This window comes from Alexandromys fortis, unplaced genomic scaffold (genome assembly GCF_014885135.2).
Source record: "Alexandromys fortis isolate MF-2015 unplaced genomic scaffold, M_Fortis_MF-2015_v1.1 scaffold_65, whole genome shotgun sequence".
In the NCBI taxonomy this organism is placed as follows: Eukaryota; Metazoa; Chordata; class Mammalia; order Rodentia; family Cricetidae; genus Alexandromys; species Alexandromys fortis.
Window position 1 is genome coordinate 6,617,088 of NW_026067986.1, and position 26,501 is coordinate 6,643,588.

General features: G+C 40.4%; 1 protein-coding gene across 1 annotated transcript in view; it reads left to right on the plus strand.

Moving 5' to 3' along the window:
- Tmeff2 (transmembrane protein with EGF like and two follistatin like domains 2) overlaps nt 1–26,501 on the plus strand; it is a 233,771-nt gene that overhangs the window by 109,975 nt on the left and 97,295 nt on the right. The window contains exon 5 of the mRNA XM_050159397.1: nt 21,549–21,645. Within this exon, the coding sequence (XP_050015354.1) occupies nt 21,549–21,645 (97 nt within the window). The remainder of the gene's footprint in view (nt 1–21,548; nt 21,646–26,501) is intronic.

A 26,501-nucleotide genomic window follows, 5' to 3' on the forward strand; every position in this document is an offset into this window, starting at 1 on the left:
GAGGAGAGTCCATTGTTTAGCCATTTGTAAAATCCTATTTCTCCGATCTCAAGTCCACCACTTCTATTACCATTTGTTCGCCTAAAACAGAAATGAGGTCTGAGACTAATATTAAACTCCCTGATAGGAGAAATTAACACCCTTTATATACATCCTGATAATCGATTTTAAACATCTATGTATCACCCTAGGCAGGCTCTATACATGATGTTCAATTATCAAGGATGATCTCATTTTGAAGCTGATAAAGAATCGAGGAATGTGTTAGATATTTATAAAGCTAATAAACACGCGAGGAATTTATTTTTGGAAAGGTGCTTAGCATTTAAAGATACAACTGTGACGGGTAAACTTTTAATCTGCAATCTTTTATGCATTTGCAGCATTTAAGTATGGCTGATACTTCAGCAGAAAGATAAAAGGCTTAGGAGATGAAGTTCATTCTTTATCAGTTGTCAGCCAAGGTATGAAGGGCAGACACACAGCTTTGCCCACAACAGGATCAAATCATATCTGTATCTTTTTTTCATTTGGTCTTATATTGCCATATGTGTGAGTCGAATACTCTGGGGCCTAGACACTGATCGAAACGCAGAAGAACAAAGGTATATTTAAGAAGTTGAAGACGAGGCAGTAAGAAAGTAGACATGGGCGAGGGAAACCCTAACCTTCCAAATACAATGCTTAGTTGATACGAGTGAAAAGAATGAAGAAAGGATGAGGGTGAAAGCAGCAATCTGAGACTGAAATGCAAATCTAGCAGAGTCGGTGATCAAGTATCTCCAAAGCAAGGGCCTTCTAGAAAGACCTCATTGGGCGGGCATGGCTGGGCCTCTTAGACCCCCATGCTATGCCCAGCTTTTGACTGTGCTACTGGAGAAGAACGTGGCTTGTACTCGAATGCTGATGTGACCCTGAAAGACTGGCAGGTAAAGCTCTCAAATAACTGCCCAATGGGCAACCAAACGACAAATTTACTGTGGAAAGCAAGATCAGATATGGATACCTCAAGCTCTTCCTTGCCCTGCAATAAAGAGAGGTCATATTTAAGAATGGATATTTGTTATTGGAGTTAATGACTACTTGAGAGACAAGGTTGATAGAAAAAGAATGTGGAAGAGAGTTGATTCAGGAACTGGCTGAATCCTGCTAGAGCAGCAAAGAGGACAATCAAGAGCTGAGCATCACACTTATTTTCGGTTTGAAAGTACCAACATACCATTTCTATGACCTGAACTGGGTCTAATTTATATGTAAAATAATTATTCATTGTTTTATTTATAATCTGGCACTGCTCCAAATGTAGTTTACACAAGTGTATTATATAAAATTTCAGCAAAACATTGAGAAAGATCAAATGAAGACCTTTTCCCTAAGTCTACACAAATTCTTGGTAATGCAGAGAACTCCACAGGGCTAAATCGTGTTACTCTCCTGATCTGTGTCAGCTGCGCATCGGCAGTGAATCCCTATTGCCCTGTTTAACTTCTTACTCTTTAGTACTATTGAAATCCGATGACAAGGTCTAATTTTAATGAAATAGTACAAAATTGGGTTCATGTATAAAGAAATCAGGAACTGGAGTACAGCTCTTTGGTAGAGTGTCTGGGTTTGCTCCCCAGAAGGAGAGAGAGAACAAAAGTGAGAGTCACTGAGCCACACCCATTCCCTAGAAGGTAAAAATCCATTATCTCTTCCAGTGAGTGCCCTACTGTGTTAAAGGTATCATCATTCCATATGTGACATCTACTCTTGCAGCTTCCCCCCAACAGATATTATGCTGATTTTGTACATGTTACAAGAAAGTCAAAATGAATTTGATGGCTACTCAAAGACACATCAGGAAAAATAAAGAATAGTGCTTGTTCAGCTAAGTACCAGGACCAGTGATGCATGAACAGGGCTTTGAAATGGTCTTTTCCAAGGGCTCGGGTCTGGCGCAAAAGACGATCCATTTTAGATAGACATTCTGACTCTTAGCTCATTCATTTTGGAGTGTTGAGAGGCTGATTTAGTACAAAAATAGTTAAATAATGTTTCCAAGTTTGTATATTATTAAGTCACATAAGAAACCAGAAAGTCACGTTTACGTCCATGAATGTAAGTGTATATGTATAATTCGTGTGGAATGCACACATATATGCATGTGCATACACAGGCACACATGAGTGTCATCAAACATTAGAACACAATGCTAAACACCCACTGCGAGTCCTATAGCTTCTCAGCCAGGGTCATATGATCTGCCTTTCTCATCCCTAGACTAACTATTGCCTGATGGAATGATCAGAAATTAGAAGAAAGGCATCCCTGGAAGTTTGATAAGTCATCCAGAAAATCAGATTCGCGTGCTCACACTGTAATGGTTAGGGTTACTCATTATAGCGCATCACCTGAAAGGCTGGAGGAAGAGACGCAAATTGGCATCCCTGAGCCATTGTACTCATTGTCTTCCATGGTAGATTTTACAGATGATCACTAGTTGGGAATTCTTTTCATAGCTCAAACTGAAGATTTTCATACATTGTCGCACTGCTATTATAGTAATCAAAGCCCGCTCATTTGATCATCATCATAATGGAGTACTTGAGGCATTCTCTCCTTTGCTAATTGACAGTTGGTCAGTTAAGAGGTGCTTTTCACAAAAAATCTTCAATAACCCTCAGGGTTTGAATTGGCTTCTAATAAATGCCTAAGAAGCTCCTCCGGTTTCGTAAGTGCATTTGCCGAAAACTCTCAACTGCTATTTTCTCCCAACTGGTCAGGAGATGCCTTTGATCGGCCATGCCGCTGCCTCTCACTTGTTTCTCTCTGTCTCAAGCGTTGTAACCCTCCTCATCAGAACAATGACACATTACCATTTAGTTATCATCTTCTGATGCCAGAATCTTCTTAAAAAGAGAAGGAAAGGCAGAGAGCAGGAAGAGGGTCAAACGGAATCTCAGATTGCCTTATTTGAAGAATTGCAGTGGGGGATGTGTGGTCAGAAGAGGAAAGCTTCTTGCCTGGTTGTTGCTTCCCCCTTCATGGCCCACCTAGGTGCATACTGCAGACCTTTGGCTCATTTGGAAGAGTCCGGGGGTCCAGGGGCTTCTCACATATAACAACACAATATTTCATAAAGAAATAAACTCAGTAACTATTTTTGGATGATCTTATTCCTTCTTTTTATTCAACAAATAGTCTCTTTAAGTTCTGTGTGCTGTGTAGTATGTGAATGATAAGGCATGCAGTAAGATGCAATAGTTCTTGTCCATAAAGAAACCGCGAAGGATGCTTTTTATCAACGTCTTTCCTCTGTTTGTTCTTATAATCCCTTTGGTTTTCTTTCCTCCTTTCTTTTATTACTTCTTTCCTTCCTCTTTCCTGTAGAAAGCCTACATACCATCCTTACTCTCTTCCTCATATGACTCCAGTTAATTTGCAAAAGTCAGCAACTGGGAGTCTATCTCCAGCTGATGTGCGCTTCCTCGCTGTGTGTTCTAGTGTTCAAAATAAATATTTTGCAATTAGGGTGAAATATGTTAGTGACAGCTGCAGAGGCTGAGGGCTTTTACTTATTCAGATATCCATTGATCTTGCAAATATCAAGGTAATGGCAGATCCCCCAGCTTATCGCTTCTTCTAGATGTGCATACATAATTAAATCTCCATGTGCCTACGTTTTGCTTTAATCTCACCTATAACTGCCAGTAATGAGAGGGTCTTGGGTATAACTTTAGAAGGCATTTTTTTTTTTCTGGAAGAAGTTTTTAGCTGCTCAAAATGAAATGTGTCCTATTATAACAACGCACTGCCTGGACTCCGGTGCTGACTTCATTCAGACTCACCCAGCTCAGCTTAAACGTGGAAGAATGAGGCTCCTGAGCAAAGGGAGCATCTTGCAAGGATGTGCACAGTTTGTATATTAATAGCGCTGTAGTCTAGGCACAGTAATTAGCCTTGGCTTGATGAGGGATGCATGCTGATCCAGACTGTGAATATAACTGCTGGGGGAGTTTCCATAGCCTTGGACAAAGGAATGGAAGGTGTCCAAGGCAGTCTTGGTCCTTCTTCTCTGCCTAGTGCTTTTCTTCTAGTATGTTGTGCTCTAAGCCACAGGAATGTTGATGCTCATTATCAAGATATTTACGGAGATAAACAGGGAGAGCTATGTTTAAGCCCTTGAAATACAGTTTGAATGTGTGTTTTATTGAGAATCCTTGTTTTGTCAAATTATTAATCGAGGGTTATATACATACACACACACACACACATATATATATATATAATCAATACACATTTATATCACATATAAATGATCATAATTAAATATTCTGTCCACTTTGTGGGAAGGCAAAAATGCCAATCCTGCCTTCTCTTGCTTCTCATAGACTGAGGGACTCTAAAGTGAACATGCAGAACTGGGTCAACTCAACTGTGAACACCGTTATATGTGTTTAACTCACACAGCATCTAGGGAGACGAAGGGGAATAACTCTGCTGATGCAAAGGTGGGGCATCCATCATATCTGATCCAGTATCCATGTCAGGTTGGCCAGTGCAAGTCAAAAACTATGCTGATAGATGTATTTCTCTTAGTTATTGTCAACTGTAACCATTGCGTAGCTACTGATTTGCATCATGAACAGCACAGACAAGATGGAGAAATTTATATCTAGTTTTAAAGAGACATGTATTATGATAGAAAACTAAAAAGTTGCTATTAGTCAAATATTAACCAATAGTTCTAAATATACTGGAGTATAAATACAGCTAGATATACTGGAATCATCACTTGGTATTTATGTACTATCCTAAGATCCTTCCCCCAAAAATTGTGTTCTCTGCTCCAATAATATTCTAACAAGAAATTTACAGATAAAATCTACCTAATGTCCAGCCTTTCCCATGCTTTCTTGATCAATGTGTCTGTTTTCGAAGTGGGAACTTAAAGTGTTAAGATATGCATGGTCACGCCTAAGGTGTTTGCAAACCTCCCTAGGATTAATAGGAGCGATGTAGAGAGAGCTGATGATCGCCTGATGTCTGGAGGCAAAGGCATGAGGCACCTACCCTTGCAGCTACTCATTCGTTGTTGTATCGGATGAGTGATCTCTTACGACCCTCTCAGGTACTGACCCATTTGAAAGTTACTTTGCTGAGTGCTAAGAAACCTTCACAAATACAGAGATCTTGTTCTCCCACTGAGTGTTTCATCTGTCTTGGAATAAAGGACATTTTCACATATGATGCTTCTATCTAGATAGATGGTAAGAGTGTTGTTGAGAGAGGATTCACAGGGACAAGAACCTAGAAACACATGTAGTATGTTCCAGGGGTGTATTAGAAACACCTTGCTTGAGATTGCACTTTGTTTTGTTTCCCCAAGTTTGAGCCGTGGCTAATGTATGGTACATCGAGAAGCCCATTAATTTTTTGATTAGCATTTGTTTTCTTGTGTTTTCCTCGGAGATGATCCAACAAATGAGGAACGTTCTTAATTTGATCTCTGGAGTAATCATAGGTATGGATATTGTATCATTTTGAACAGATGTGCAGAACAAATGAATAACATCTTTAATGTACATTTCTATGAGCCAAGAACGCAGCTGGCTTCCTGACTGTGCTCAGGCTTGAAGGCTGAATTTTATTTCTCATCTAGATGGAGTCTCCTGATCACATGTCATCTTAGGTTTTTAAAGAGAAGTTAAAATCAAAGCAATTTTTCTTTAAAAAAAAAAAAGTAAAAATTTTGATATCCTTGATAGCTGCATTTAACCTCATGTCAAATCTGCTTTTAAAGACATACTATCCAATCAGGCAGTGGTGGCACATGCCTTTAATCCCAGCATTTGGGAGGCAGAGGCAGGTGGATCGCTAAGAGTTTGGGGCTAGCCTGGTCTACAGAGCAAGTCCCAGGATAGCCAGAGCTACCTAAAGAAATTCTGTCTCAAAATAACTGGAAAAACAAACCAACAAATAAAAAAAAATGTTCTATTCAAGTGACGCTCCTGGCCTTTGTCCCCCAGGCTCACACTTCTTACAGCCTCCAGCCATTTGTACTTAGGATACAAAGTGTTTGCTTCTCACTCACCTTGCTGTGGGCCTCCTAACAGCTGATAGCTGATACAAGATAGGGAGCCATCTTTAAAGAATCTTATCCGCTAAGAAAATCTTCCCCAGAATCCTCTGCCATTGTTTTTTTTTTTTTTTTTGCTGGTGCATCAATACGCAAACCAGTCAGTGCCTCAGCCATGTGACCCCATCACAGTAAAGGGAGAGGGATTTATCTGGATTTCTGGTCAACAACCTTCCATTCTGGACTGCTGGGCATGCAGTGTGGGAGTAGCAGAGTTGAAACCCCTCTGACCTGGAAGAGAGCGATGGGCAGGAACCTCTTGCTTGTGAGCGAGCGACTGACTTGGCTGGTGGGAGGTATCTTTTCAGTGGAGGTGGTTATCCCAGAAGATGGGTAGAAAGCAGGATAAACAGGGATGGTCTCTGTGTGCTTCATGCATTCCATCCTCCGCCCCTTCCTTCTAAAACCCGCTGCCCATACGTGTGGTACACGGCTTCATCAGAACATTGCTTCCGAGACACAAGGGTAGGGCCTCGAGCACAGACGCAAAGTTGCCCTTATCAGGACTTCCCCAAGATTTAAGTATATTTCATCAACATCCTTCCTTGAGTCACACTCCATATTTTTCGGGGAAAGAACCTCTTACTCATTTTCTCTGATCTAAAAATAGGGATGTGCATTAAGGCATTCAGGCAGCACTAGAAAGGAAAATGAAAGAGACTTTAGAAAGAGTGTTGTCTGGGTTATAAATTGGGCGAGAAAGCAAGGGTGGGTTTCCAAATAGGGCCACTAAATGCTTTTCCGTTCGGGGACGCCTGGAGTTAACCAAAATCTGATCTTTTCATGAAGTCTTCAACAGTGCCTCAAGTGTGCGTGTCAAGGTAGCTTTCAAAATACTAGTGAATCTTTAGTGGAGTGGTACAAAACATCAGTACATTCTTTCAGGGAGGATGAGACAGTGAAAAATGAGGAAGATGCCCCTCCAGCCAGAGGATGGGTTTGGCTGCCTCCCATTAGATAGAGACATCACACCGTGTCATGGTAAGCTATATAAGCCGACGCTCACAATAATGAACTGAGTTGGTTTTAGTTTTTTTTTTTTTTATTTTATTTTGTGGGAGAGGTTGCAAGGGCAGAGGGCTGGGCGATGAGTGAGATTGGGGCGCATGATGTGAAACTCACCAAGAATCAGTTCAAAAGTTAACTTTTTAAGCAACAGAGATTTGGAACTCAGATGATTTCTATCTTAACTCCACTAGTATTTTCTAAATGCCATTAGCATGTTTATCAACTAATATATTGTTTTTGCTAAAAAAAAATGCTTTTTGCCTTTTAAACAGGGACTATGGTCTTAAATCTGAGCAGTGGTTGAATTCTATAAAAACGTGGCATCGTTTTGTTATTTATTCTGTCAGTATAGAGCGCATGTTATAATAAGACAAATGTTTTGACCTTTCAAAGGTTTGCTTCTTGGATTTAATATATACATCAATGTGCTTTCATTCACACACAAACATAAGTCATATTTTATACCTGAAAAAGTTTTAAAATGTGTCCTTAAACTCTGTAATTTTGAAACAACTGTGGGACATAAGAACTAATTGTAGTGCCCGTGAGACCTGTGGCTGCAGCGGCTAAAATTTCCCCCAGACAGGAAGACAAGACTTTTCCAAATCCAGCAAAAAGTCATATGCAGAATGACCCAATTCGTCATCTTACAAAGTCCACGTAAATCTTCAATACATTTTTGATGCAGAAATGAATGAGACCAGTTTGAATGAAAACCATACCATGTTTACAAAACCGGCCTCCCAGGATTCTAAAGGAAACGCCGTCCATTTTGTCAACTTTATAATTTTCTTTTGGATGACGTGGCCACCTCATGGGGACAGAGCTCCCTGTAATAGCCATGGCCTCTCAATGTGTAGATGACTTTCTAAAACTGTTCTTGCCCCTTAACGGCTTTACAGTGAGCTGAGGAGTCTCTCAATGGCTCAGAAGTCAAACATCTCTGTCAATGTCTAACTTATTCGAGCTCTTTGACTTTCACAGACCATTGGGTAGAGTTTGTTTCATCTTGCATTTTCTTCCCAGGTGGTGTTTGCCTGTCATGTTTTATTTCATACCTCAAATAAAACGAAACTGAATTTTTCTTCTTCTTTGCCTTTGCTTGTAAGTTGATCTGAATGAATGAATATTAGAGCATCTATCTTTCGCCGTGGGTACTGACTGCCTTTCCAAGAAAGAACAGTACCAAAGAGGCTCTTAATAATCCTCAGAGGTAGACCAGTAGTCACAAACTATAGACCAGTGCTTCTGAGTCAGGTGTAACATAGAAGAGAGATTGACAAGAGGTATTGCTGGACTCAAAAGCCTAGCGCTGGTAGCCAAGGGGAAATTGTAGGAAAAAGCAAGGTTTCTCAGAATAAACAAAGGTCCTGGATCTGGGAAATATTTAACCTCCTCATAAACACTACATTCTGCCTCTTAATGTTCTTAGTGTGGGGGTCATTGTGCTTTCAAAAACCAAGAGCTCCGCCATTATCACAGAAGTAGGCTGGAAAATATTAGAGGCAATTTAAAGTAATTGTTGCAGCCGCTGGTAGTTTGATAAAACGCTCTGAACTCTCAAAATGGGCCTTTTTTTTTTTTACTGTTAGTCTTTCATTTCACCGGCCTCTTTATGCTCAATAAGTTATATGATTAAAGAAGCCTTTATTTTTATCAATTTTACCCCCAACTTTCTTCTAGATTCAGGAGCTAGATGATGGCATTCTCAGGCTAACCATGAACAGCGAGCACCTGAAAGAGACAAGTTCCCAAAGAAACAGTGACCGTTCTTGATTCTATTCTTGTCTGTAACTGTAGCGAAAACAATCTCTTTAGTATAATCTGTGTTCCCAGGTCCACTCTACTATAAAGAGCTTGGACTTAAAGGAAATCTACCAGTGTCTCTTCATCCACCTCCCTACCCCTTCCTCTGTCCTTGTTTCTTTAATCAAGGAACATAATTTGGATGATTTGTTGCAAGACTTCCTTTATAGAATTAGTACTTCTGTTTCTCTTTTTGTTTGGTATATTGCTTTATAATTGCATTTTTTGGGCCCACACAGAAACTGTTAGTCCAGTACCATAAGGAGTTCAGGCGCTGGTCCAGGAATGTATATTTGAGGTGCTGAACCATCTGGACTTCCTCCAAAATCCTCACTTGGAATGAGGGAATGACTTAGCTTCACCTTCAACACTGCCTTAATGATAGCACCTTGGATGTCAGAGCAAGTTAGAGAGTGGGAAGCAGTTGCGCTTTTCTCTTATGAATCTCCACCCCAGCCTGTGAGCTAAACAAAGCGGCATGTGGCTTTATTACAAAGAAATATGGGACTGGAGAAATACTCTGTCCATAGTCTCCTAACATTCCTGGTTCCAGGCCTGAGTGGAGTCAATCAGATGAATCACTGTGAGTTGTTTCTGAGTGCCACGATCAGAGTTTTCATTTCCGTGGGTTGCGTAGGTTATCCATCCAGAAAGATGGGTTCGGGAATATGGAGGTAAGCTCCGCAGGAAATTACTTTAAAACTTAGGTAAAATGATGAGATTTTAAGTCATGCCGTGGCAATGGTATTGGGAAAAAAGGGGGTATAAACGTGACACATAGCTTTTTGCTAGATTGTGAGGTCTCTACTAAAATGAACACTAAGTAAATGCTAATGCAACTGGCAATTAGTCTTTCCTTCATGAATGAAAGAAACTTCTCTGCATTACAAAATACATTTACACTGCCAACACAAAACGCTAGACTAAAGACGCACAGCGGTGTAATGCAATAAACATATGTGTCTTTTATTCATTATATTTGCTAATTAGAAAAATTCATTGATAAGGCAGAGTTGTAGGGAAGACATAGGCAAACATTCATCTCTTTGTAGCCACCGTCGTTCCATCTTTGCTCCGTGATTAGATCATGTTACCTGGTTACCATCCTAGACAGAGACAGCGCAGATAAAATTCTACCCAACAAGACCCGTTTCATTGACGATTTCCAGTGGTAGTTCCACATACTTGACAATCTCTCTCTCTCAGCAGAAAACATGTTTCTGCTTCTGTGGCCAACACTCCGACTTTGCCCTAATCCAATCTCTTTCCCAGGACCTTATGTAATTATGCAAACTCCAGGAATTTCTATAATCACGCCAGCTCACCGTCATGGTCAATATTTGAACATCTCTGCTCCATCTTTCCTCTAAGTATGGATTGATGCTTTGGGACCCTGCCGCAGAGATCCCTGTCTTAGTCTGAGATAATCTAGTTCATGCTTCATTCTCTAACTCCATACCTATGCACTCTGTATGGCAGTCTCGCCTACATCCACAAGTAACTTCTGAGCATTTCACAACCTCTTCCAATCTCAATTTGGTGACCAGCATATCCTCCAGTAGATTATTTTAAAAACTGAATTTCTCATCTTTCCAACATTTATTAAGGAAAAAGTCAAATGTGTTCATATGAATATTCATAAGATGGTTTGTCTTAATTATGCGTTGAATAATAAGACTATTTTTTGCTTATAATTACCATATAATTGATATGATATCATTTCGTGAAGTTTGGCATAGCAAGTAGTTCTAAGTGAAATTTGCTCTGCCTTGTATCAGACTGTTTGCTCGCCTGCCTGGTTCCTTTCCTTCCTTTCTTTCCTTGATTTCATTTGTCTCCTCTCGCTTTGTTTGAGTAACTGTTCTTAGTGCCAACGGAGACAGGAAAAGTTAAGTCAGTCAGACTTAAATAATGGCAGGGAAAATATATCTCAACCTAGTAACTCTGTATTAATCTCTTAAATTATTTTTCATTACTGTGAATAAGATAGAATATATGTAATTATTTTTTAAAAAAAACTTTTTTCTAGTTCTATAGGACTAGCTTAAGTATGAAAAACCAAAATTTCTGTAATGGTATCTTTTTACTTTGTTTTTGGACTTCTCAAAATTGGACTTTCTAAATTGCTTTAGAAATTTTAGTCATTTTGCATAAGCAAAATTTTAGCCATCTTTAGTGGGGTATTTAAATCAACTAAAACAGTGTATAGTTGTATGTCTTTGAAGTCAATGAAAATAAAGATAAATAAATAAATATAAGCTCATGCAGAATTAAGAAGTGGATCCCTACAAAGCATTGCACTGTATAGCTCAAGCCAGAGCACCCCTCCTGGCAATCCAACACTCCAAACCACACAGCAGTCTCCTACCCAAGTGATGAAGGGCTTCACATGGCTTAAGTTAAGCAACGTATTTTTTTTCTTAGTTTTTAAAATTCACTTTGAGATTTCCAGAGAAATCTCTGAAAAGATAAAAGAAAGTCGCTGATGGCTCAAAAACAGCTTGGAATTTTCTCGACCTCCAGGAACTGCCAGCAGTTGTCATGTACCATGTTAGCTGCTACATGCAAGCCACTCACATGTGGGAGAAATGTCTGAGAGGCCAACTGGCCCTGGAATAAAAAATAAACTAGTTGTATAAATTTAATAATGAGTGGACACCTTTAATTCTTTTATTTTCTTTCCCTTCTCATACTTTATTATTTTTAATGGAGCTTTACATTTTTCCTCACTGCCCTTCATTCCTCACCTCTCCCCTCCCACACTCCCGCACCCCTACACTCCCAATTTACTCAGGAGATCTTGTCTTTTTCTTCATCTTATGTAGATCCATGTATATCTCTCTTAGAATCTTCTTTGTTTTCTAGGTTCTCTGGGGTTGTGGACTGTAGGCTTATTATTCTTTGCTTTATGTCTAAAAGTCACTTTTGAATGAGTACAAATTATATTTGTCTTTCTGGGTCTGGGTTACCTCAAATTTCAAGATGTCATTTTTTTTTTTTACCATTACGTAGTACTCCAATCGTGTAAATGCACCACGTTTTCCTTATCCATTCTCCAACTGAAAGGCATCTAGGTTGTTTCCAGGTGCTGGCTATTATGAATAGTGCTGCTACAAACATGGTTCAGCAAATGCCCTTGTGGTATGACTAAGCCTCCTTTGGGTATATGCATAAGAGTAGTATTGCTGGGTCTTGAGGTAGATTGATTCCTAAGTTTCTAAGAAATTCTCATACTGATTTCCAAAGCTGCTGTACAAGTTTGCGCTCCCACCAGCAATGGGGGAGTGTTCCCTTTACTCGGGAACTGAATGGAGGCTTTTTAGAACTATCTTCCTGATCTGTAAATGGAGTCTGTCTTCTGCTGGAGGTAAAACTCAGTTCAGCTATTTTAGATGAGGACACATATATTTTGTAAAATTTATTCCAAATTAAAAATTATTCTTCATAATTTTAGAAGCAAATTAATGTTAATTATTATAGATATACTCAATGGGATGATCTTTCATCAACTCTTCATATACATAAAAGAGAAAGCCTTCTAAGTCTACCAAGAATTACTTAAGTATCAAGTTCCTCTTGACTATAAATGGAAGCAGAAAAAAACAGTTGTAAGTTTTGACAAATAATATTAGGGTTTGCACATAATGTATCTAAAGTTCTATCTTTTTCTCATCTTCATAATAGTTTGAGTGTGCTTATCCTAGTAACTACGGCCTACATATTCAATCTGGAAATCTTTTCTGCTCTATTTTCTTGATACCACCCGATAGCTAAAGGGTTGTTTTCTTTATTTCAGAGTCAGTACAACAGAAGGTTGCAATTTGGACATATTTATGCTATTTTTAATGCTGGTGTTATTTTTAATGTAAATGACACACCATATATGTGGGTCAAAATGATGCCCTAAAACTGCATGAATAAAAAAAATGGAAGCCACATTTTGGCTGGCAATGTTATTATTATCTTGGAAGAAAATCAAAATGCAACAGAGGAGACGTCTTATAACCCTTGCAGATCATATGTTGGCGATTAAGAGAAGTGATAAAAGGCACAAAGGCAGATTTGGAGGAAAATAAAGCAGGTCTAGAGCTGTACAGATGAGGAAAACAAGCAAAATCTGAGATTTGGAAAAGCTTACTCCTTTGGAATGTATTAATAACACTGGTCTGTGATGGATTAGTCTGTCCTGCATAGGTAAAGCTACAATAACAGATGACTTCAGAATGCAGGAAATGTACGGTGCCTGTGGTATACTTCTTCCTTCTAGAGTTATGGTCAGCTGTGTCTCTGCTCCCTAAGCCCCCTCATTCTGAGACTGGTTGAAAGAACAGCGCATGTCGTACAATGTGTCTTTTATATCAACAGAAAGATCTAGAAAATACAAATACAAATGATGGCTTTTTCACAGCTTTTTGCCATGGTCTCTCAGTTAACGCTCACATTTCAATGCCAGGCCATGTCAGAAGGCGAAGTGTGGCATCATAGAGCCACAGGTCAGACCGCTGTGGCATGAAGCATATAATCCTTTCATTACGAAATGAGAAAGCAATAATGGGGACCAAACGATGCAGGCTGCTCTAGGCGTGATTTTCCAGGCGTGTTTTCTGGACAGAATGTGTACTGTAGCAAATCTTCAAGAGTTCGGGCAGGTCTAGGTCAGAAGTCAAACGATTAGCCATAATCCACAGAGCTTTAGTACTGAAATCTTTTTCTGCTCGTCAAATTAACAAAGAGTAAGATGGACATTAAATTTCCAATATTCATAATTTTATCATCATGTCGTAAATAAAATATATGCTCAAAACCATGTGAAGACCAGGATAAAATTGTTGGAAATACATACATAATTATGATTGCTAAAATAAAGGAATATATCATGATTATTTAAAGATGCATATTGGCATCTCAGAGTAACCACCAACTTGATAACATAAGGAAATTCAGCCTCTCTAATATCCAAGAATAATTAGATAAGATAAAATAAAATAAATATTATAAAATTTTCAATTAATCAATAAATAAATGAAAAAAATATCAAAGCATAAAATAAAAAGAGGCATAACACTGTGATGGAAACTATGAACCACACATCAGCTTGGTTACCAAACCAAATGGATAGGTCATTAGGTTGGATTAAATGGCAGCACCTTCAGGTTTCTACAAAATTACTCAAACTTTTCATCTGATGAAATGAACCAAATACATGTTGGCTACAAGAAATACCTTTTAATAAACTTTATAAAATGTTTGAAGCAATGGCTTTTAAGAAACACCTTTAGACAAACGGAAACAAAGAGATTGGATGTAAAAGAATTGAAACAAGGCAAAAGGAATCTGGTGTTGGTAATGTGAGAACCAAGTCACTCATGATTGGAGACTGTTGCCACATCCCAAAGACAGTGCAGAAGACAAGTAAGACAGTTTCTACCAAGAGACAGCGCCGACAAAGCCAAAGACCCAGAAGCAACCTTACCATCACCAGTATAGGTTTCAGAGCTCTTTTCTCAGGAGCAGATGGAATAGAAGCCAAAATCATGACATTTCCAGCCACTGAACAGCGCTGTCAGTCATGAGCATCAATAAAAAAATTAGTCCCCACAAGAGCAACGTGTTTTCTAAGAAATGACTTGTAGTTTCTAAGATTCCGCATAAACTGCATCTTGAGCCATAAAACAGCATTTAATGAATTTCAAAACATTAAACTATGTCTCTCCCCGTGACAAAAATAGATTGCTGAATTAACAAATAGAAAATAAAAGCCATAAATCTTTCAACGTGCTTAAATATTTAGAAGTTAAGAAAGAAAATACTAAGTAATCCATGGGTTAGAGAAGAAACTTCAATGGATACATAATTGCATATTTTCTAGGGAGCTACAAACACATAAAGATGTTTGTGGTACAGTTAAGGCAAGTCATTAGCTTGAAGTACCTTTATTAGAAGGTAAGGTGTTAACACACTTGAAAAATAATGAATTCTAGCCAAAGAATGTGGCACCAAGGGAATAAGAAAAGTAAGAGTACAACCCAGTCAAACAGGAAAAGCCAGTACCAGCATGTACCAAAGGGTCAAACTTACACTAGGAGAAGTCACCCTGGAACATCGGTCCTGGAGAATGAAGACACTTGGGTGTCCCCTCTCCACACACCCGTCCTCTCATGGTGTCCACTGAGAGTGCTCCCGAAAACAAGTTTGCAACGGTGAAAAAAGGAAATTAGAACTACAGCCAAGCCCAAAAGGTACAAAGATTGCCATATGGGATAGAAAATGAAGCCCAGTAACATTAAAAGTTAATACACCAAAGCAGCTTGAGTTTCCTCCCCAAGATTATAAGGTTGGTTTAACATGTGAAAATGAATGCATTCTGTCACATTTACGGATCAAGAGAAAAAAAATCATGCTTGGGTAAAAGGATTCTCAGTCTTCGCAACACACACCAAACCCGATTGGAGGTAGATCACAGACCTGTGGTAAATTTAAAAGCTTGTAAAAGCACAGGCTGGTATAAGCTTTGAGTAGAGGACTTTCTAGGCATGACAGAAAAATAAGAGTCATAAAAGGAAAACATTCATCTAAATAAACATGTGTGCTCTCCAAAAGAAAACACCTCTAGGGAGGTAGTCTGAGGAAAAAAAAAATCACAAGATTGGTAACCAAGCAAAAGTTCATATCCAAAATATATGATGAGAACATCTGAAAATTTGAGAATAAAATTGAATACCATCGGCCACAGTAGATTTTACCCTGAGTCAGTAAACCTGGTATTGTGAAGCAGTTTGGTTAGAAACATATGTATGCAAAAACACATACATGCAAAAACAAATTTATAGGAATGTTTGTCTGGCCAGGGAGATGCTCAGTAAATAAAACCTGCTTGCAGGGCAAGAATGAAAACCCAGAACCCAAGTAAAATCACAATCCTCTGTCATCACGGGGCTCCTGTGGGAGATGAGAGAGAGAAGGCCTGGGTGTTCACAGCCCAGAAAGTCTGGACCAAACAGTAGAAAAACCAGAACAAAGGGAGCCTTGGCTAAAGGCAGAAGACAAGGAACCTACACCTCAGGTTCTTTGACCATGCACATAGGTAGCCATGGTTCATGCATGCCTGCATTCCCACACGTAAGCATGCAGACACATAAGCACACATGACAGCCAAAACTATTCTCAGGTGCTTTATTCAATACATATTAAATTTTAATTGTTTTTTTTTATCTTTTTCCTCTCTCTTGTTCTGCCTTCTTCCCAACACCCCACAGTGTGTGTATGTGTACATAAAATTCATATCCACATGAATGCTTATCATTTCGTTACCCCTGAGCTCCGGAGCTGAACTCCTGCCCAATAAGTTTCCAGCTGATCACTCCAAATGCCCAACTCTCCTTTAGCACGAGGATGGATAGACAAACTGTGGCAAAGTCTTTAAAGGACTATTGAGAATCCAAGGATGCTGAATCAGTACTCCTGACACACTCCGACTACCTGACTCTCAAAATTATGACTGAAAGATCAATCCAAAGGTGGCCTGTTGTCTGATTTCACGAATATGTCATTCTAGAACAGTTTATGTGTAGACTGTGGTGACAGGGAGCAGATGCCTCACTTGCCCACCTGCAGACAGGGTGGTGGCAGGAAATGTGGGCACAAGGGAAGGAGCCTAAGAGAAAGAACTTACTGAGATGGTAGATGCCTTTCTATGTCTCCATATGCAGGCTTTTTAAAATTCTACATTTATATATTTTATCCTGACCATAGTTTTTCCTCCCTCCACTCCTCCTGCCTCCCTTCTCCCCTAAACCACTCCTCCCCAGCTTCTTTTCAGAAAAGAGCCCCCTCAGAGGGACATCAACTGAAAACGGCAGGCACAAAAAGATATAGTAAGACTAAGCACAAACCCTCATATCAAGGCTGGACAAAGCAACCCATTAGAAGAAAAAGGATCCCAAGGTCGGGCAAAAGAGTCAGAGACAACCCCAACTCTCACTGTTAGGAGTACCACAGGAACGTAAAGCTACACAACCATAACATACATGCGGAGAACATAGCTCAGAACCACGCAGGCCCCACGAATGCCACTTCAGTCTCTGTGAGCCCCAATGAGCCCTGCTTAGTTGGTTCTGTTGGCTGCGTTCTCATAGTGTTCTCAACCCTTCTGGTTGCTACAATCCATCCTCCTCATCTACCTCACGGTTCCCCGAGCACCACCTGTTGTTTGGCTGTGGGTCTCTGCATCAGCTCCCATCAGTTGCTGGATGAAGCCTCTCTGATGACAGTGGAGTTCAACTCCAGGCTAGGGTATAGCAGAATACCATTAGGAATCATTCCATTGACTTTTTTCACCAGTTGGTTTTATCCTAGGCCTTTAGGCTATCCAGCCTCTGGTTATTGGCCTCCAGGCAGTCAGGGTAAGGCTCTTTGTCAATTAGCATGGCCCTCAAGTTGAACCAGATGTTGCTTGGCCACTCCCACAAGTTCTGAGATACCTTTACCGGAACACATCTTGCAGTTCACAAATTGAAGGTCTGTTTTGTGACTGAATTGATGTCCCAGTCCTACCACTGGAAGACTTACCTGGTTACAGAAGATGGCCAATTCGGGCTCCACTTCCCCCATTACTGAAAGTCTTCACTAGAATCCCCCTCATGGATTCCAGGGAGTTTCCACTTTACTAGGTTTCCACATTGCCCCCCAAGTTGTCCCCTAAGTTCTAGTTGTCCCTCCAGTAATCTCTCTCTCCGTCTGTCATTCCTCTACCTGATCTTTTCCATTCCCATCCCCACCTGCTCCTATTCCACCCTTGGAATCTATTCTATGCATTCTTCAATGTCGAATCATTGCCTTAAGATCTGAGTATGTCGCTAAATGTCTGTTTCTGCTAGGTTCTCGACAAAATGACCATTTAAAAACTGCTTGAGCATTCCATCCCCCATGTTAGAGACATTATAAGTGCAGGTGTGACAGTGAGGTAGGCAGAGAAGTAGGTTCCAGCATCATCACGTCAATGGATAGCACCAGTGTAAGCATCTGTTTTGACCTAGAACCAAGTAGGGATGAAGGAGCATTGCTACCCTTCAGAAGAAGTCACCAGGACAGGGAGATTACAAGGGGTAGGTCCCATCACTTCGTAATAGTTCTTCATTTCAAATTTTTTTTAAATGGAGTATGTAGGTTTCCAGTCTAGAAAAGGATATCAAATAGTTGGTGTTTTCAGAAGCCACACCTCTCCAGCCCCCCAGATTCCTTCCAACCTCTCGTTAAAACCTATTTCTACGAAATAAAATAAAATGATTATTCTTTATGGCAGCTTAAAATGAAGAAGTTAAAGTGTAAATGCATGATTAAGATAAGACTCTGGGGTAAGTAGGTTTGTGCCCATAGACTCATTCTACGAATACACATATTTAAGCACCGTATCCTTTCCGTCCTTCTTCTGGTGATGAGGAAAGAAGGCAAAGGGGAACCAGCTCCATGAACTGCACATTTACTGAGCTTGTAGCGGGAGCTAAGTCAGGGATCTACAAGCCTGTGTGACTGTGACCTTTATTAGAATTACAGTTCATATTTCAGCCTCTATGCAAGTACATGTGTATGACTAGATCGCTGTTGTATAATAATCAAGCTTATTCTTGCTAAGTAAGACACGCTGATGCTTTCTAGTCTAGTGGAGATGGCTACATAGCTACAACCAGCGTGGTTCTGGCCCATTTAGTTCCACTGACCACTAATAGCTTGTGCGTTCTGGTTGGAAATGATGCATGGAGCTGTTCTTTCTCCCCAAAAGTGAAACAGTGTCCCCAGCATCAGGGGCTTGGTAAGAACTGCAGAACCTAAAGCCACTCTTCATCCCTGTCGCGTAGGAATCTGAATTTTACAGCACCTCCTGATGCCCCTTGTATGTTTCCAGTGCTAGAAACCTTGTGCCAGAATGTGGGACTGCCGATGGCTTCTGGGCATCCCTTAGACGGACTCTTACTCAATGGTCTGATTTTTAGGGCTTTATTTTTGTTGTTTGCGACTATAACGCGCATACTTCCGCCTCAAACCATGCCATTAATTCAGCATCTCCAAGATAAGCAAATAAATAAATGAACAAAAAGAATCTATCACAATTTGTGAGGCCAACCCTACTGAAGAGCCCTTGGCCTATGGGGTTAAACAGAAGTGAGCTGATTTAATTGCTCATCTGTTATAACGGGGAAACAGATATTTTGGGTACAAAGGAAATATTTTCTTTTCCCTTTCTTGTGGATGACTTCATGCAAAGCATTATATTCCCCATGTAGGCAGTGCTTTATCTTACTCCGACATACTTCTCCTCGTGAGAAAAGTTCCAAGCACTGCCTCTCCTGGGGTACGGCATGGCTTAGTATGGGTAAGAATGCTATGGTCAGGCCGGGCGGTGGTGGCGCACACCTTTAATCTCAGCACTCGGGAGGCAGAGGCAGGAGGATCTCTGTGAGTTCGAGACCAGCCTGGTCTACAAGAGCTAGTTCCAGGACAGGCTCCAAAACCACAGAGAAACCCTGTCTCGAAAAACCAAAAAAAAAAAAAAAAAAAAAAAAAAAAAAAAAAAAAAAAAAAAAGAATGCTATGGTCAGTCTTGCTGAGTTAGCAACCCCCCACCTCCCAATCTTGGTTAGATTCCTCAGCCAGGATCTCAGCTGCTGGAGAAGATGGGCCTGCCCTTGGGGGCTATCACCCACCATTAGGCACCTTCCCCTCGCTGGGTTATGTTCCTGAGGGATGGGAAACTGTAGCCAGAAAGCTGCTCATCTTGCTAACCCTAAAAGGTTCACTCCCATCAGCAGTTACTGTGTTGCATTAATAATAAGAAAGCAATAAAGAGAGCAGCTTCAACCATCAGTCTCCCCAGAGGTAAGGGCCCAGCTTCCCTCCCATCCCCATGGTCCACTCTAATGGTCTTGCTCTACTAAGGCGGTAGGGTAGATTGATGTAAGTATTGCCTCTTTTGTCAGAGCTAAATTCCTTCTTCCTCAGAAGCTCCGAGGGATTTTTTTTAATCTTCACTAAAACGTCTAGGTTGAGAGCAATATTATCAAGACTTTTGCCCTGTAAAAATGGACCCATTTGATTCATAACATAAACACAAGTTAAAACTACTAGGCATAAGGAACATGGAGAGAAAGCATCAGGATATATAATCATGCGCAAGAAAAACTTGAAGATCTGAGAAGAAGTCCTTTCTTGCTCTCGCTGTCGGAGCTAGGGATCAGAACTCTCCTGCAGGCCCTCTGGGTCCTTTGTGTTTGCGTCTTTGTCCACCAAATCATTTTTTCCTTCTCGGTCGAAATCAAGAGAGATAATTACTTTCATAAATGCAAAAAATTCATGAATAGACCAAGAAGCACTGACGAGGAAATAGGAAACGCTACTCAAACAGGTTTGGATGTAACAACAGGCCAAGAGTGCACTGCCCAGTTATGTTTTATAGAATGCTCGTGCGGCCCATGGAGGAGTTACAGCCCCTTTCCACTGAAATCATGGCATCTCTATATGATGGGTTCTTTTAAGATGTTTTGGTGTCTGAACACTGCTGAAGAGAGTACGTTCTGTCCCTGGAAGCTGATTGTCTCTGCTCTAGTTAGGCTATTATTTTTTTTTCATTTTTCAATAAGTTCCTTTCTCTTTCAACTTACCTGTTTTAGCTGAGCACATAGTAGTCTGTTAGCTCAGAGGTGTTGCGCAGTCTTTGCAATCAAATCACTGGAATGTTTTCTTTCTCTCTTGCATCGTTTTGTACTTATTTTGAGAGGCTAATTTGTGATTTGCCTAAATCTTGCCAATTCCATACGTATACATAAGGCAAAAGACCAATATCAATAATTACCAGTAGCTACATTAATATTTTAAACACAATTTATGCTCATAACTAAAGACAACCAGCAAAAAAAATCAAGTTTGTGGTAAAAGACATGGATCATTAGTTAAGAATCCTTTTTGTTCTTCCGGAAGATAGAATTCAATTTCCGGCTCCCTCATCAGGTGACTCAACTAGAACTGTAGTTCCAGGTCATCTGATACCCTCTTCTGCCTCCTATTGTCACTGCAACACACAAGCACACATACACACACATATACACAAATATAATAAGACTTGAAGATTTAAAATTATTTTCTAAATATTTATAATCCACCAACATGTTTTCTTTTATGTAACAGGCAAAGGCTGAAATGGAAATATCTAATAAGACTACTCATTCAATATTTCTAAGACTAATATTTTGAATAAAAAAGAATCTAAACTTTAGGAATAAGGAGACTCAAAACACTTTTCATAGTCACTGGATTTTTCCTCCACTCTAAATCATTTGTAAAGAAGCAGCTTTTATATAATCTAATGACTAGCTACACAATTTTCAAAACCCTATATGCCCTCTTGTTTGTGCTTTGCCACATGGAAACAGTCAGAAGCATCCACTCTATACCGGTGAGTGCCACAGTATTGCTCAGTCAGCTTTAAAGCTGGGGAAGCAACGAGAGAGAGATGCCATGTCCGGTAGCAAGGGACCCCAGGGCTGTCCGAGAATTCTCCTAGTATTTTCAACCCTGCGCACACCTGTCTGCATGCCCTTCATGTGTGCTTTCTGTCCCACAGTCCACGAAGGCTCTGGAGAAAGCAGTCAGAAGGAGACATCTACCTGTGACATTTGCCAGTTCGGTGCGGAGTGTGACGAAGACGCTGAGGACGTCTGGTAAGACACTGTTTCCGTTTCTTAAGATGATATCTGAGATTAGTTGTTATTGTGTTTATTAGCTATTCTTTCAAGAAACACATCATCAGTATTTTTATTTTCTTTTGACTTCCAAATGCAGTAAGCAGAAAAAGCTGTGAGTTTCTGCAGCTCACTTGTGAGGTGGGTCAGACGAACAGATGTCTTCACGGGAAACAGAACCATCACTGATGACCTACGTCATTCTCACCAGACATAAAGGGGAATCATATTTACTAGAACATCTCTATAAAATAAGTGTCATCTAGGAACAACAAATGACTTCTAAGTTTCTTTAGATTGCAATAACAAACACACCAGACAATGGGTATCTGAAAACAACCGAAACATATTTTACCCCTTCTTGAGCTTAGGAAGTTCAACATCCATCCTGGAGAAGACTTAGTGTCTACTTCCTATAGACAGCATGGCCTCTCTGTAGCCTAAAACATAAGGAACAAGGGACCTCCCTAGTCTTCTTTTATAGAAGCAATTAATCAATTATTTAAAGAGGATTCAGTATACACGACACAATCACCGTTCCCAAACCATCTCTTCTCATGCAGTTTGGTGTCAAGAGTTTGAACATACGTATTGACAGAGAGTTCTAGCCACAGCAATTGCTAACATGATTTCTGATTTGTGGGTCTAAGTAACAGCTGAGATTTAGGAGAGGACACAAGCAAATTCCCACAGCCAAGCTGACAAGACACTTAAACCAAATACACACCCCCGTGTACGCGCGCGTGCGGACACACACACACACACACTAGGCTGCCTTCCAGCATTAGGGTTTCCTTTCCTATGCCGAACAATGACAATGCGCATTACTTTGAATGGGTGTCGAATACTTAGCCTCCTGAATGGTCTGCGCGTATTAGTCCTGGTCTGGTCATTTGGCAAAATGCGTAAAACAAAGGTCACAGAGAATCTGGTATTCTGCCTCTTCCCTTCCCTCCTCTCCTCACCCTTTCTTCCTCCCTCTTCTCCTCCCTTCATTCTTCCCTCCGTCTCTCCATCTCCTTCTCCCTCCCCCCTTTCTTCTTTTCTCTACTAGGTCTCCCTTCTCTGGTCTCTGTTTCCGTTCCTCACTCGCTTTGTCTTTCTCCTTCCCTTGCTTCATCTCCCTTTCTTTCTCTTTTACATATACTTCATATCTTTGATAAAAACAGAAAACCATTTATTTGCTTCAGTATGAAAACTGTTTACCGAAAGCTATTAACACTCATTTTGATGAAATTTCTATGGGTAGAAAGAATTGTTCTAAAGACAAATGAATACTTTTTAAATAAGAACAAAATGGATACATTGGCAGGAGCAAACCATTAGGGACTTATAATACATCTTAATGCTGAATAAGCCAAAGATACCACCTGAGTACACAGGGACATTTAGCTGTGAGCGCTATCAGTACCCAGCGAGACAGAATAACCATCTATTCATAAAAGCAGACATCAGTAGGCTTTCCAGGTATCAAACACCATCAGTGACCGGAGAGCTAGGAGTGCATCTGTGCTGCACAGACTAGCTGAAGCATCTGGAGGAGAAAGCATGTGTGTTTTCTTAAGAGCATACTGGACATCCGATGCTGATAAATTTATGGGCCCTAGTGTGGGACATCGCAGAATTTCTTCTGAGATTCTTTAAGCATCTCAACTTGTGAGTTTGATCCAAACTTACTGAACCAAAATTTCAATAAATTGGGACTTAGATATTTTTTTATTTTGCTAAAACTCCTTAAGTGGTTATGGAAATGCTGCTTTGAGAGAAATGACTGACTGAAAGAATTCCTAGCTTCCGGTCAGTTTTCATGCAGACAGTTGTTTTCCTTTTAAAAAAAAATATGTGCATAGAGGGGGGCATGTGCTGCTGTTGCCGAAGAATTTAAAATAACTTCCTTTCTTCCATTTCTCAGGTGTATAATGATCAGTCTTAACTAACAGTTAACACTATCCACGTACAGAATTTAAGACATGACATTATACCATTACCTAAAAATGTTGTGTTGCCTACTGTGTGTTCTATCATTTGTCCATGCTTGTCCAAAATGGCCATACAGATAATTTTATTTTACTAAGAAGAAATGAATTTTTAAAAGTTTGAAATATGAGGTGAAAGTAGGTGTAAGGTGTTGGCATGACAATCCCCTCGAAGATGTAATGAGAATATGTCTTTGCAACCCTGCCTAGAAGAACGAAATTGCCAGCTTGGAGGCGATGTACATGCAGTGACTCCTCAGGACTGTGGGTTGGAGCTGATGACTCAGAAAATACTTACAGTGGGCAGTGGGAAAACATCCAAGCCAGCAGGCTGCGAATTCTAGTAATATTGCAAAACTTGAGATTCGCGGTGTAAATGGAGTTCAAGGATTTTTGTGCTGGGCTCTTAGCCTCAGAATGAATCAGCAGTTGTCCATGAGACCCCAGCATGACAAATGGGTTCAGAAGTAGCTTTGTTATGAAAAAGAGAGGGGGACAAGACAGAACCTCCAGGAACTGGGTATCACACAGGATAATGAATTAGGGACTTAACCAAGCCCACTTAGTGGGCCTGCCTTAGATGACCAAGAGGTGGAAGAAACGTAGCCTAAACTGGAGTAATCAATTTCAAGGTCAAAATGAAATCAACGCCCAAGGCTGGCTGGCTGCTGGATCAGTTAGCTTTTGGCTAAGATATCTTGTACCACCCAGCCTGGAGACAAGATCAGTTCCAAATTCAGAGTAAGCCTGAACCTCCAGATGGGGACTAAGTGGCCGTGGCTGTGAAGATTAGAGACTGCAGGGGCAGTGAGCCAAGAGCATCATTACAGACAGAGTGAGGCTTGCTAATGCTAGAATAGTTTAAATGTCCGAGGTAAGCAAGAAAGAATTACGCTGACACCAGCGCATTGATTTTCATTTACCTAAATACCTTTGTATGTTAACATATTGTGTTTGCTTGGCCCGTGAAGTAGACTGGAAACAGCTGAAGGACATGAGACCAGAGCAATAAATGAAGTTAAATAGGCATAGAATGAGAGAGACTATATAAAAATAAGGTAGTTAGCACTCCGGGAGTGATCTGACCTACTGTTCTGCAGAATGCTCGCGACAAGAGGGGATTTTTGACACTATTGATTTGGGATGAAACTATGGCTGGGTCCTTTTGCAAACATCAAATTCCTCATGGGCTATGGAGCAATAAAGAATACAGCACGATATTTTGTGATACGGTCTCCTTTGACGTCGACTTTATACAGCTTTATGCATACAAATTTCCTTTCTCATGGCAAAAATAACTAGGTATAAATACATAGTCATGACAAATGCTATCATTATTATCCCTGGAATAGACACACAAAAGTACACAATTAATCCTGATCTTTCTTTAAACCTGGCCTAAGACACGAACATTTTTATTCCGCCATGGGGTTGAGTCGAGTTCCTCGAAGATCTCCCATGAGGAAGATAAATATTTTTGTTAACCTTCATAAGTCAGTGCACAGTCCGCTAATCTCATCTCCACAGTCAGAGGAGGTTCGGAGTTAAGAAGCAAGACACACTGCAAATGAGGACTTACAAAAGAAAAAAAAAAAGGAGGAAAGACAGCAGAATCAGAGGTCAGAAATAATAGTTTGAAGATGGTGTCGATAGGCTATAATGCTGCAGGAATGGATGGTTTGTTTTAAAAAAGCGCTATGTGCTGTGGTTTCTTTTGAGGGCCATTTTTTGTCTCTTTCTTTTTTTATGTAATTATCAAGACTGCAAAAATTAGGAAACAATCAGTTTTCTCAATATGAAAGCCAGACTCTTGCTACAAAAATGTCTTCCACTCTGGGTGCTCACCTCTGTGTAAGAGAGGACTTGGCTTGAAGAGAAAGAGAGAAAACTCAAGCCAGATAAACCGTCCACATTGCAGAGGGCCGACTGCTGGAAAAGAGACATCCTTTATTGAAGACAGACTTCAGTTCTAGGAGTGCTGAGGAGGAGTGTGAGAAAGGACTGGAAAAATCAGAGGGATAAGGGACACCATTAGAACACGGCCCATAGAATCAACTGAGACTCGTGGGAGCTCCCAGAGATCAGGAAGTCTGTAGGGGTCTGACCTAGGTCCCCTGCATTGTGTGTTGTGGCTGAGCAGCTTGGTGTTCTTGTGCGATTCCTAACAGTGTTAAATGTCTCTGACTCTTTTGCCTACTTGTGGGAACATTTTCCATCTGCTGGGCTGCTTGTTCAGCCTTTATGGGATAATATGTGGTGGTCTTATTGTAACCTTTCCTTCTGTCTGGTGTTTGGTTGATGTACCAAGGAGGTCTGCTCTTATCTGAGAGGACATTGATGGCGAATCTGGGTGAGAGGGGAGGTGGGGAGGAAAGACTGGGGGAGGGGAAGGACTGAAAAATATGGAAGAATTTTTGGGGGGGGGGATTTTTCGAGACAGGGTTTCTCCGTAGCTTTTTGGTTCCTGCCCTGGAACTAGCTCTTGTAGACCAGGCTGGCCTTGAACTCACAGAGATCCACCTGCCTCTGCCTCCTGAGTGCTGGGATTAAAGGAGTGCGCCACCACCGCCCAGCGGAAGAATTTTTTTAAAAGACGACGAGAACAGTAGAAACATTGATTTCACTGATCTGAAGAAAGAAACTTTGTGTTCCTGCATGGGAGGGGCTAAAGAAAGAAAAAACAGAAGGCATTAAAAGGTTAATTATTCTCTTTAACCACTATCCTGAAAAAAATCAAAACTTACATATTTAAATATCAAAGCGAATCTCAAATATATAGTGCAAATATAGTTTATACAGGAAAAGAACGGCTTCTAAATAAGAGGGAATTGGCTCATTGCAAAGTAATAAAGCACCGGC